This window comes from Dysidea avara, chromosome 7, assembly GCF_963678975.1.
Source record: "Dysidea avara chromosome 7, odDysAvar1.4, whole genome shotgun sequence".
NCBI classification, from domain to species: Eukaryota; Metazoa; Porifera; class Demospongiae; order Dictyoceratida; family Dysideidae; genus Dysidea; species Dysidea avara.
In genome coordinates, this window is record NC_089278.1 from 6,654,799 (window position 1) to 6,667,455 (window position 12,657).

A 12,657-nucleotide genomic window follows, 5' to 3' on the forward strand; every position below is an offset into this window, starting at 1 on the left:
TTCGGAGTAGGCGCTTATAATCTCTAATCGATAAGCGCCGTGATGGAGAGAAAGTGGTCTGGCCACGCTATGGTCGAGGGTATGGTACAGACTACAGTGTATAAAATTCAGAATGGCTCTCTTCCTGACTCTCATTACAGTATTTTGTGCAACTTTTGCTACCGGTAGCGACTTGAAAACATCATACGAATTTTGGGATGAAGTGAGCTAGCCTTACAAATTACAAATATAAAGGCTGCTATCATTGCCCCTACGTGTGTGTTTAATTAATAATCCAGGTCGTATCTCATCACATCAGTCCAGGCCATCTGGAGGGGATTAGTGTGAATGTTGTTGATTATGAGTCCATCAGGTAACCAGTAGTAGTGATGGGAACCAACTTCATCTTCACTGCTTGTAGGAGTGATGGAAATTTCTACAAATACTTGACTGTTATCAGAGATGTTGACACTAAAAACTTCACTCGTAGTGAACTATATGCTTTCTTCATGAACGTCTACAATGCTTTTGCAATTAAAATGATCCTAGATCATTCTTGTGACAAGTATGTCAGTCTATACTATAGTCTGTATATATATATATATCTACACTTGTGCCATACACTATACAACACTGAATAATAGGGTACTGAATGGTTGTCCTTGAAAAACAACTGATCTGTACATGTTGACTGAGTATCAAATGTTAGATAATTTTAGTTCTTAGCAATGGACATTTTTCTATCTTTTTATTCAGATGGTTATATCATAGTTGTATCACTAAGGTCCTACTGTAGATACTGTGTTTATTTTATTAGAAGCTGTTACAGTCTCCTAAAAGTCATCAAATCATATCAGTGCCTTATACTACCCATTGATAATACACATCGACCTTATGAGTATGCACTGTACCTGTTAACTTACGCTTGTAATGAGTGATTCCAGAGAAAATATTCTTCCTCTACAGCTTGTCCCAAATGCATAATTATTGAGATTATTGGTGGGCATGGTCACTTGTGGCACAAGCTAATTAACTTGTCAGGCACCTAATGGCTTTGCATACAACTATATTCCATTACTTTCTAGTGTCTCAAGTGTAACTGCCACGAGGAAAATTGTTAATTGTGTAATGAGCAGTTGGATTCTTGCAGTCTTCTATTTGCTAATATATGCAGGTTGCGCGTGTACAAAAATTCCTGTCATTCAAATAATACATCCTTTGAACCATTGAACTAATGCATTACATTTGTTTTATGCACTAGTTTGGATGATTGATTCTTCACTGTATATTCTGATATCATGTTCAGTTAGTGTGTACTGTATTATTATAATTATTATTATTATCTAACACTTCTTGCATGCATTGTTTTAGTACAGTGACACTTGTCTAATCAGATCATTGTAGTCACCCTTTTGTAGCTGTACACCCATCAAGAGCATCAGAGACATCAGCTCCTTATTGAGTCCTGTTTGGACGAAAACTGCTGGATATGCAGCTGGAAAGAGTTGGAGTTTGGATGAAGTAGAAAACTACTTAAGGAATCCAAAATCATTTCAGTATGTAGACCTAATTCACATCAACCCTTTCTAATGCTCTGTATCTTACAAGGGAGGACTCTCGTCTTCATGCATGTATAGTGTGTGCCTCAATATCATGTCCAGATGTGTTGACGGATGCATTTGAACCAAGTACGGTTGATGAGCAGATGACAAGTCAAATGGAGACATTTCTAAAGAACACCAAGAAAGGTTGGTATATATAGCTTAACCAACATATTACTTGGATTGGCCATGGATAAGAGCTCAGACAGTTCACTTGTCCTCAATCTTCAACTGGTTTAGTGGTGACTTCATTCGTCATGCTGGAAATGTCAAGGATTTCATCATGAGATATGCTCCAGCTGATGTAGTCAGTTACCTAAACAACACTGATGTTGACTTTAAGTATTTTAGCCATGACTGGAACTTGAACGGTCAAGTGACATGTAATTGTACTATCTAACTAGTGTAATTGAATTTAGTTAAGACTTGACAATTGGAAAAGCTCCTCTTTCAATAGTTACAAGTCAAATAAGGCCAATGAAACTTGATTACCAGTTTCTCGCTCAGATTTTTGAAAATTTGATGAGGGTGGGCGGTTATTGTTCATTATTCATTATTTTCCAAAAGCACAACACACATTCCAAACATGAAGATTTCTGCCAAAAAAAGTGAGATCTACATTGATTACTCTTGCATTAAATAGCTAAAGTACATTACTAATCCATATAACAAATGATTTTTCCATTAGAGTATAGCTGATTGCTTCATTAGAGTAAAAGTGACTGCTCTATTAGAGTATTTCAATCTGAAATTCCAATAATGAAATCCTATGCGGGTGTATCAAAAGTATGCGGGCGATGACGCGAAACTGCTAATCAAGTTTCATTGGCCTAATGCACAGTCTCAAATTACCTTATAGGAAAAAGTATTTGAAAAACCATCAACAACTACTAGTAACTGAACTAGAGTAGCCATTGCCAAGAGTATATAATGGGGAGGTATCAGCAACACACAAACTCAGTGGAATACTCTAATCGATGTTAATCTTGTCACGTGATAGCTCGAGGTGTATACGAGAAATGCGCTACCCTCGAATCTTCCTGGTGATCCTAACCACGTTATTTGCAGCTCTTGTTTATGCTAATGACGACTTGAAAATGTCATATAAATTGTGGAACGAGGTAAGCTGTACATCAGGGAGTGTACATAGTCTGGCGCGGCCGCCCCTTCGCAAACAGGAAGGGTCTGGGGACCGTACAGACGATTATTATTATTATTATATTTGTTACTGTACAGAAATCAAAAAGATTGTTGAGCACAGGTATGATCATAATGAATGTTCAGGTTAGTACAAAACTCATCTAAGGTAGGGGAGTGAATTACAAAGGGGGGGAGTGTGTTCCAGAGTCTGATTGTAGAAGGGAAAAAGGAAAATTTATAAGAATCAATCATAGTGTCAAGCTGTTTATAATATCCTTCCCTTGATGGACGATGATTAGGTATTAGATCATTTGTGGGCATAGGCGGATCTAGGAGGCACTGTCAAGGGGGGGGCAAGAAGTTTTAGTTCACTTTTATCCACCAAATTAAATGCTTGATAAACCAATTTGCCAAATCTTGTCTCTCTCACACACACACACGCACGCACGCACGCACCACAACACACACGTGCACATACACACCACAACCACAACACGCATACCTCTTTGCCACCTGTCCATCAGTCCTCCTGACCCCCCATGGAGTCTACCCACCAGGCCTGAATAATCCAACTCTAATTACAACACTGTCTATTTAGTCCAGATGAGCAACCTCCAGAGAGACAGACAAATCTCTAGGACGATAGTGGGCCTGGATCATTAATAGGCCTGGTGAAAAAATGCAAAGCAGTGTACACACATCCACCCACACCCACACGTACACAAAAAGCAAAGTCGTCAGCTACTGTATACACAATCATGCCTACCTAGTGAACCAGCACTGGGGCATCTGTGCACTACTGAGATGCTGAGTTGGTGTAGGCAAAACTTCTGGAGTAGGACTAGATCCTGCAGGATGCTGTACCATGTGTCATGAGTGAAGGTCTGGCCGGTACCCAAAGTTCCAACTGAACTTCACCTATTATTCGAGATGGGTATTTGATTCCCAGTAAACACCAAGTACCTATATACAAATGGATGGGCTGCTTTCCCAGTTGACACCAGGTCACCATGCAGGTCCCCATTTAACAGCTGGGTACGTACACACGCACGCACGCACGCACACACACAAAGCCCTCAGCTGCCATTGATATATTACCTGGTGAATCACTGGACCATGGCCAGTCATGAAGTGCTATTGAGTCAGCACAGGTATGTACGTCTCACAGGATTAAGTATGGCCTGTCATCCCACCTGGGCCTCACCTGTTAGGTGAGACATCGACAGTGGAAATTTGCTTACCCATTTAACACTTGCATGCATGTTTACCATTGGTAGCAGTGGCATAGGATAACTAAACTAGGTTTTCATGTTGGCTGGCTTTGCCACTGTTACTTAACAACAGCAACACAGTGCTAGCCCCATTACTGTTCCTATGCTACATCAACGACATATCTCATGATATCAGATCAACAGTGAAGCTATATGCTGATGACATTCTAATTTACAGACCAATACTTACCATTGAAGATTGTGAAACCTTACAAAGTGACTTGGATCGTCTTCAGTCATGGGCAAATAAATGGAAAATGTGCTTCAATGCTAAAAAGTGTGAGTTTATACGTATATCTAATATTAAGCACCCCATCATCTCTCAGTATACCATCCAAAACACAGATATCCAGTGTGTTCCTCATGTCACGTATCTAGGTGTAACTATAGACCAGCACCTCACCAGGAATCAATTATAACACACTACTAATATCTCAAATAAAGCCAACTCAATCAGAGGCTTTCTTCAGCAAAACATAAGTTCATGCCCAATAACAGTCAAAGAAGCATACTATAAGACAATGGTAAGACCTATTCTTGAGCATGCTTGCTATATAGCCAATATCAGATGGTATACAATAGCTAAGTTGTAAATTGCCAAATTTGCTAACATCATTCAGTCCCACCAAACCGTTGCCGTTTACAGTATGTGGTATTCGTGTAGTTGCAGTGTAGTGTGAACGTATGTATTATGTATATCAACCTGTGAGAGAAGAGTGCAAGTGGGGCAGTGATGAGGTGGCATTGAAGTCAAATCATTGGTCTTGCAATATAATGTGTAAGGATCCAAACTCAACTACTACTGTTGTTTCCTTGAATGACAGAGGAGTTCAACTGAAATTGCTATAATCTGTAAATGCAGATTATTTTCCCTGGACAACATAGATCAAATGTCCTTGCTCTTTGCCTTTTTTATAATGGCTTGGTTTCCACAGGATGTATTTCCATGACTTACAAAAAAATATTAATATTATGGTTTGTGAAAATACCATTATGATTCCAATCAGTTGTATCTATAGCTACATGTGATGTCATGAAAATGGAACAGTGAATTTTTGTGTTTTAACACATTGTGAATTGAAAAGAGTGACCACAGTATAAGTTGCCACCACCCCAGAACTCTCTGTCAAGTGTGCTGCACTGCTGGATCTGAGTACCCACATCTGTATATTTATTATCCAGCACTTAAGTAATAATGCACAGCAAGGACATAACTTTGGAAATATCCCAAATAGTACAGAGAGTTAGCATTCTGGGAAACTGTAATTAACCACTACGCAATAGCATTAGAGTGAAGAATTACCAGTTTGGCTAAAGCTAGTTACAAAGAAGCAAATTTGAATTGTCTGTGTGTGTTATATATCTCGAGAGCACCAGGTGGGAATTTGGGTGTTTACTTGTCAACCATGAAATGTAGCATTGTGGGCACCTGAGGTTTTGCATGTACGATGTGTTGTACCTGTATAGTGTGCAGGTATCATGGGTTAATGATGTGACCATGAAAATGGTACTAGCTAATAATTATTTGTTTTGTATGTGTGTGTGTTACATTACTATAGTAACCAGAGTTTAGTTAGCAGCAGCCCTTCATTATGGTGTGACTCAGTGTTTCATATCATCACCAAGTGTGAGCTCTGTAAGGTAGGTGTGGTGAAAGATTGTTGCTATAGTAACTATTATATATATATACCGAATTTGAACAGCTTGCAACTGAACGGTATGTGACATTCACTTTATAGTGCAGCGCCTAGTTTACAGTGACTGCTCCAGGTAAACAAACAAGGTGTATTCACAGTGATTTTATGTTGTTTTTCTCTATATAGTTGTCCACGGAATGTGAAGAAGTCTAACAATTAATTGGTTCCCTCAGTAATATGAGATTGGTGATCATGCAGTAATGCATGTAGAGTAGTACATCCTGTGGAAAGTTCTATTTAGTTGGTGAGCCATTCACAAAGTGTACGTGTTAATGTGGTGTGTTAAAAAGCTTTCATTAAAATAATGCGTAACATAATCGTGGGGCTAGGGATCAATTGTTTTAACGGTTTTACATTTTTTAAATGAAATCTCTTAATCATGAAAATTATGTTCTATTTAATCAAATAGTAGGCTCAGTACTAATCAAATCTTCTGTGTGTCCTTCAAAAAATGTTCACAAAAGTTTAACAAACTAAAGTTGGACCTCAAGATACATTGAGCATGAACTCTGATTCATCAGGTGTTCACAACAGGTTCTGCTAGTAATTGTGAGCAACATGGACTAAATGGACATGTGCACATTCCACTGAGCATAGCACTAGTTGATCGCAAATGTGCATCTCATTGTCAACCCTGGCCCCTTGTGGGTTGTGCTGTGTACCATGCCATAGCAGTTTAATTTGAGTGTAGCACACGTAACGAGCAAGACTATGCAAATCAGTGTTTATGATTATGTCATATAATCAATGTTTACATTACGAATGTGTATTATGCCAAACACCAGAGTAATCTGCCTGATGGAGCCACCTGTCATGTTTATGTGTAAAAATTTGAAGGTGTAACATTGTTACCATAGCAACATACCTTTCACAATTTAACCCAATGTATTGTGCATGGAAGTATAATATTTGCCTTTTGGAGAGCATATAGTGTGTATATGTATGTATGTATGTATGTACGTACCTTTCAGAAAAGAAGAAAGTTGTCATACAAGTACATAGAGTATAGTATAATAGGATGGCCATTCATAAAAGCTGACGTCACCAGTTTTACTTCTGTTCTGTTGTGTCTGACCTAGTACTACATATGTACCTCTGCACACTTTTATATTGCATTACTGACAGTGCATCAAAGGCGGTGGAGATGGGGGCCATGCCACTTTTATGGGACATGTTTGCTAGGAAGTCGAGATACTCTAATAGAACAGTTAGGATCTGGCTACTCTAATAGAGCAGTCATGCTATTCAGAGAAGCAGTGTACCAAGCTACTTAGCTACGTATGTGTAGTTATAAATAAGGAGATATAATTGGTGGAGAGTAGCTATTGTCAGCAGGTAGTGACCTTTTTTTTGGTATTCAACTTAAACTGCGCTGGCCCCCTCACTCTTTGGCCTGCTCCACCGCCCTGCAGTGTATGCTTGACTGTATTGTAATAATGTGGCAGGGATAAAAGTTTCTTGCTATACACATGTATTAGTGATGTGTGATATGTGATATATATCGATATAATTGTGATAAAACTTTTTATATCGTGATATGATATAAAATCTTTATATCGTGATATGATATAAAATCTTTATATCGTGATATAAGCCGAGGTATAGATTTTAGAGAAAAATGTACCCAAGATGTGATGCAGTAGTAAGTTGAGGTTTCTATTGCATCATTCAAACTTGCGTTTAAAGTTATTATACTACTGAAGCTTTCATTGTGTCACTATCTTTAGGAAATGGTGGGTGAAATTTTGTTAGCCACAACTTTCTTAGTGCCACTTGACCAGTAATGAGACTCTGGACATCGAAGCAAACTCTGGATACCATTTTCTAAGATAAATTGTTCTCCTTTGTGGCCAATGCTTTTAATGTGTATTTTTCTTTTGACTCTGTCCTAGCACACGTTGCATCTTTGTACATAGCTCAGTGTTAATGGGTTAAACATGTAGTACACGCTTACATACATACATGTGACTTAACAATGAAAATAATAATTATATCAACTGTCAGCTAACTATGTAGTGGTTACTAGTAATTGTTGTGAGGTAGCACTACTCTAATTGGATTGAGCTACTGCCATGTACGCTTTATTCAATTTCTGATTATATACGTATTTCTTTTCCATACAGTGTGTTTTTGTGACAAACTGAAACACTCCAACTTATGGAAGTACTGCATTTATCTTGGTGAGCTGGTACAAAACATATACAGACATGCAGTGTACTGTGATTGTATATTTTGCAGGTTATTACCCAGTTATGGGTTGCCAGGACTGTAAACAATACATTTTTCATTATCATTTTATTTGCTTATGTTATGTGAACAAAGAATAATGCTTTCTTCATCATTATAAGCGATCTGAAGGAATGGGGTGATGTTTGGGACATGTATATTAACATAACATCTTTTACGTGTTTGCATGTACAAATAATACAATAATATGCTGCAGCAAGATCATTTGGCCATATAATACATTACATGTACTATAACACAAGCTAGGGTTGCAAAATATGTACAGGCTTGTATATGGTCTCACAGAGTTATATGTGGTCTAGCATTAGGAGAATTCCTACGTATGCTCAGCATGCAGACATGCATGATCTGAGACATTGCTATACATATTACTAGCCAAAAAATAGCTATAGATTTATATGAATGTCAAAACTGTTGTAATCAAATACTCTCTAATACAGGGGCGGATCCAGGGGGGGGGGGCTTTGGGGGCTGAAGCCCCCCCCCCTTCACATTTAGACTTTACTTGATCAATATGCTAAGTATCATAATGAAATTTTGTCTTAGCATAATTATATGATCACTAATAATACAAATACTCATAAAACCACCTTATAAACATCTTTCCAAGGCATTATCAGTGGATTTATGCTAAAGTTTATGCAACAAGGACCCGGATCAGCATTGGAGGTGTACAACGTCGAGATACTCTAATAGAGCAGTCAGCTAACTACTCTAATAGAACATTTACTGGAAACTTGTAGTTGGTTCTGTTATGGAATTTTTCCAAATCTGCCTGCACCTATACATACAATGAAGTACATTGGTTTGTTTAAAGGGCTTTATTCATCCACTTGTGTAGTTAATATATATGGCAATACTTAATTCAGGTACACAATTTCCATTGAAAATGCTCTCAGATTCAATCTTGTATTGTTCGAATTTCAAAATTTTCCACGTTCAACATTATTCTAACATGCACCTATTCAGTGTTGTGCAATTGTGAGAGGGGTGTATCATGTACTTGGTTGTCTGTACCTACCCAAACTTTTCCATCAGCAAAATGCTTTAGAGAGCCATACCTATAATCTAAAGGCAGTATATGAAATATCTACAGGCAGAAAATATTATGAATTTTATGTGGAAATGTCTCCAAATTGCAGTATTTAGCATCTATTTTTCAAAAATTTCCTGGGGGAGCATGCCCCCAGACCCCCCTAGTTCAGCATGCTGGGAAGTGTGCTTTGCACACCTCTACCCAAGAGATTAGTACCTTGAGTTAGCCCCCCCCCCCCCCCTTTTATAAATCCTAGATCCGCCCCTGATATAACAATGTCACCAAAACCTACTTCACTTCACGATGAGTCTGCAATAAAATAAATGTGTTCTTGTTTCTCCTTCATGCGGCCAACGTATCATTAGGTCCTGACTAATATTGAGGTCAGTGGATTAGGTCATTGCACGAGTGTGTCACACACACACACAACACACACACACACATAGGTTATTGATATAGCATATCCGTAAGATGAATGCATATATGAAAATTTTCATCTTTGTATTTACAATGTGGTCATTGCCATTACTGTACTTGTTATCCTATGCATCAGTATGGTTCTTATCAGTTATTCACTCCCTGTGAACATGGTCCAATTGAACCTACACACACATTCTATCTCATATAGCTACAGTATACATTAAACCAATACATACGGAGTTTCTCTCAAAAGCACTTTTTAAAATCATCACCCTTGAGGGGATGATAATCCTCATCACCTAGCACCCTCAAGGGGTGGATATAATCTAAGCTATGGAGTTTCTGATAGCATCAAAATGCTCTACAGAACAAAACCATTTAATCTGCAGCTGAGATAGAGGAAAAACTGACTGTTTTTTTGGATCACCTTATGAAATCAATTTTAAAAGTTCACAAAGGTCGATCTGGGATGGTCAAAATGACATTAACAATTACAAATAAACGTGCCAAGTTTCATGGTATTATTTAAAAGTACATGCATGCACATAAGTTTCAAAGGTCTTAGCTATTGTATGTTAAAAATAGTACTAAGAGAAATAACATTCCAGCCAACCAGATGATTAACAACGACAGTAAAGGTGTAGAGATATGCAGTAAGTTTGACTCCATTGCAGGTTCAGGAAAGACTGTACACTTTTATGGTTTCTACAGAGGAATTTATGTGGAAACTTTGATTGCATGCATCCATGGTTGTGTCAGACATTTCAATAAAAAGATTTTTATTAACAAGCAGTGAAGGTCACTACTATTGTCTGCCAAAATGCGCACTTGTAGTGATGGTCACTACAACACCACTACACAAAAAATAGTGAGTATATGTATTGTGGCAGAAATTCACTAACTTTTTATAGTGCACATTAGGGAGTGTGATGCAAATACTTCCTTACCCCCTAACATGTCATATCCATAGCAAAATGGGGTCCTTGTTACAACTTAATAGCTGCAGTTCCGTTAATAAAATCAACTAGTGTTTCAGTATACATTTAGATGCCATTGCAATTGTGCATATACAGCAACAATTTTAGAGAATATCATCATCATTTTCTCCCACCCAAAGAAAGTTTTGCTGCATGGTTTGGTTTTTAGTCTGTTTTACAATTACTTTTACCACCTAACATATGACATGAGTGTCGGGGATAGATCGCACTGGTGTAAACTCTGGTGGTAGGAGTATACATACAATATAAGGAAGTTTGCAGGTAAAGGTCACCAAAAATCAAAGGTTTTGCTTTTGAAAAAAATATTTAAACACACAAAATTTCATGCTTTTGTCCAAAAAGTACACAAAAGCACCTTTAGCTAACATAGCTGTAGTGTTTGATCAGACATTATATGGTACATGTATCATGTGCACATTTTTTAAGCAGATTATGTAAGCAAGCAAATCATGATTTTTCCTAGAATCATACAACAGTGTTGACTGTCTCTCTCTTGTGCTTATGAAACATACTTCCTTCTTCATGTAATTAAGCGTCACAATTTCTTTTGATTAATACACAATAGCATGTGTGTGCATAGCTAACGAAACAGTCACAAGGGGGTGATCACAAATTGTATTAATATACTGGTTCAGTATGTTCAAATGTCTCAAATGGAGGGGCGGTTAAATTGAGTTCACGTCTAAAACTCTCCATTGGTTGTTCCCAGTGTTTCTCAAAATAGACACTCATGTAGAATTTACCATACCAACCATTAGATATTGCCCATGGTAGGAGTTTGTATCGGAACACATCCTTTTGTCTATACAAACGTGACAGAGATGGTTAGTGTTTCTCAACTATGGCATACCAACTAACACTGGAGTTAATTTTGCAGGGGCTCCCAGTGCTGCTAACACACACATTGGCAGTCCAGTCTGAATTGCTTCGAACCATTTAATCATAATTTCTCCAAGTAACCTGGAGATTATAATAAGGCATGTATTTGTACACCAAACCACATACCCAATTCCCATTCCATTGATGACATGTGCCAGATCATGTACCTCTCGGTAACGCTGCATCAAATAACCTAGTTCAGTATCGTCCACATATTTCACCTAATGATGTATTTATTGTGTATGCAGTAATGGATGGCCTGATTACTATTCCCATACCACACCTTAGCTCTTGCGTCTGGAGTTAACTTCTGCAGGAACAAACAAATAAGAGTCAGTTACAATTGCCAATGACACTTGCATATTTGTCCATGAAGTTGATGTAGTGCTTTCCAAAAGTGTCCTCGGGTAATGTCCTTAGGTAATCCAAGTCCACTGTGTTGGTTGTGATACGCGGCTTCTCACTAACAATAACCAGCATCCTTAACATTGCATGTATACACAGCATTGAACACCTTAGTATCTCCCTCCCTGTAGGATCTTCTAACATTCGTTTTCTCATACTCTGAAGTGCAGTGTGTCCTGTAGTCTCTCCAAATACTGCTACCATGTCTGCAAGATAAATAGTGTACCTTTATCAAATAACATACATATGCAGACAAAGCTACTCACCATCCCTCTTCGTATCTGTCAATGCCATATAACATGACCCAAAGGTCAGTACGAGACGTTGAGACAGTGTGGTAGGCTTGTGGCTGGGGTATAATATCCTCTCGCCTGTTTCACTGACGCATGGAGCAAATGGTGCTGTAAGTGGGTCGGCTGCAGCTGTAAGCGTGGAGCAGCAGCGAACTCGAGCAACATTTAGAAGTCTCAACATTTCCCACAATCGAAACTTAAAGTATTAATTTAAAAATCGTCCACGAAATCAGAGCTCGGACGCAGAATTCTCGTTCAAAGGTTATCAGTTAGGACGCCTAAGTCCCTACCATTAATGACCATTAGGGCCTTAATGGTCATTAATGGGTAGGGACAGATTGAAATCCGCAATGACGTTTACTAACGTCACAAAAGAAAAATAGAACAATGGAGTTTACACAAGCGCTACAATGTTCGCGAATGCGTTCCGGTACTTGAGTGGGGCAGATTTTTCTGTATTTATTTAATGAACAAGGACAAAAACATTTTAAATTAAGTTAATAAAGGTTGGCCTCTCGTTTAGCTATACACGGTCCATATTATAGGTATCAAGTTTCTCAGTGTTGATTTTACGGCAAGGAGCTCAGTCTGGGTTCAACAATGTGTAGTTGTAGTATAAAGTTGTAAGTAACTATGTGCGTAGTAAATTGTAATTATTATGTCTAAAAGAACAAAGAAAGAGACACATAGT

General features: G+C 38.1%; 2 protein-coding genes across 5 annotated transcripts; one reads left to right on the plus strand and one right to left on the minus strand.

Moving 5' to 3' along the window:
• The first annotated feature begins 21 nt into the window (after positions 1 to 21).
• LOC136260736 (uncharacterized) lies at positions 22 to 7,944 on the plus strand. 3 transcript variants are annotated; one of them, XM_066054582.1, is made up of 10 exons: positions 23 to 202; positions 279 to 352; positions 401 to 544; positions 1,398 to 1,535; positions 1,588 to 1,727; positions 5,551 to 5,632; positions 5,695 to 5,761; positions 5,815 to 5,932; positions 7,812 to 7,868; positions 7,927 to 7,944. In XM_066054582.1, the coding sequence occupies exons 1-6, from the start codon at positions 113 to 115 to the stop codon at positions 5,562 to 5,564; spliced, it is 600 nt and encodes a 199-aa protein (XP_065910654.1). In that variant the 5' UTR covers positions 23 to 112; the 3' UTR covers positions 5,565 to 5,632; positions 5,695 to 5,761; positions 5,815 to 5,932; positions 7,812 to 7,868; positions 7,927 to 7,944. The 3 variants fall into 3 exon arrangements, with proteins under 3 accessions (XP_065910652.1, XP_065910654.1, XP_065910653.1); XM_066054581.1 differs by lacking the exon at positions 7,927 to 7,944 and having other exon boundaries at positions 7,812 to 7,922; XM_066054580.1 differs by lacking the exons at positions 5,551 to 5,632; positions 5,695 to 5,761; positions 5,815 to 5,932; positions 7,812 to 7,868; positions 7,927 to 7,944 and adding an exon at positions 1,761 to 2,036 and having other exon boundaries at positions 22 to 202; positions 1,588 to 1,726.
• Positions 7,945 to 10,917: 2,973 nt separating this feature from the next.
• On the minus strand, positions 10,918 to 12,342 carry LOC136260208 (ubiquinone biosynthesis protein COQ4 homolog, mitochondrial-like). Of its 2 annotated transcripts, XM_066053847.1 has the most exons (7): positions 11,940 to 12,340; positions 11,783 to 11,879; positions 11,629 to 11,731; positions 11,552 to 11,578; positions 11,395 to 11,489; positions 11,248 to 11,349; positions 10,918 to 11,191 (listed from the first exon to the last, which is right to left on the minus strand). In XM_066053847.1, the coding sequence occupies exons 1-7, from the start codon at positions 12,145 to 12,147 to the stop codon at positions 11,008 to 11,010; spliced, it is 816 nt and encodes a 271-aa protein (XP_065909919.1). In that variant the 5' UTR covers positions 12,148 to 12,340; the 3' UTR covers positions 10,918 to 11,007. The 2 variants fall into 2 exon arrangements, with proteins under 2 accessions (XP_065909919.1, XP_065909918.1); XM_066053846.1 differs by having other exon boundaries at positions 11,248 to 11,489; positions 11,940 to 12,342.
• Positions 12,343 to 12,657: the final 315 nt, after the last annotated feature.

What these genes read in the sequence shown, in the direction of transcription:
- LOC136260736 (XM_066054580.1), top strand. Translation starts at nt 113, where the DNA reads ATGGCTCTCTTCCTGACTCTCATTACAGTATTTTGTGCAACTTTTGCT. An exon ending in AGGAATCCAAAATCATTTCA is followed by an intron (nt 1,536 to 1,587) that starts GTATGTAGACCT and finishes GTATCTTACAAG; the next exon opens with GGAGGACTCTCGTCTTCATG. An exon ending in TTCTAAAGAACACCAAGAAA is followed by an intron (nt 1,727 to 1,760) that starts GGTTGGTATATA and finishes AACATATTACTT; the next exon opens with GGATTGGCCATGGATAAGAG.
- LOC136260208 (XM_066053846.1), bottom strand. Translation starts at nt 12,147, where the DNA reads ATGTTGAGACTTCTAAATGTTGCTCGAGTTCGCTGCTGCTCCACGCTT. An exon ending in GACAGATACGAAGAGGGATG is followed by an intron (nt 11,880 to 11,939) that starts GTGAGTAGCTTT and finishes TTTATCTTGCAG; the next exon opens with ACATGGTAGCAGTATTTGGA. An exon ending in TCAACTTCATGGACAAATAT is followed by an intron (nt 11,579 to 11,628) that starts GCAAGTGTCATT and finishes TTGTTCCTGCAG; the next exon opens with AAGTTAACTCCAGACGCAAG.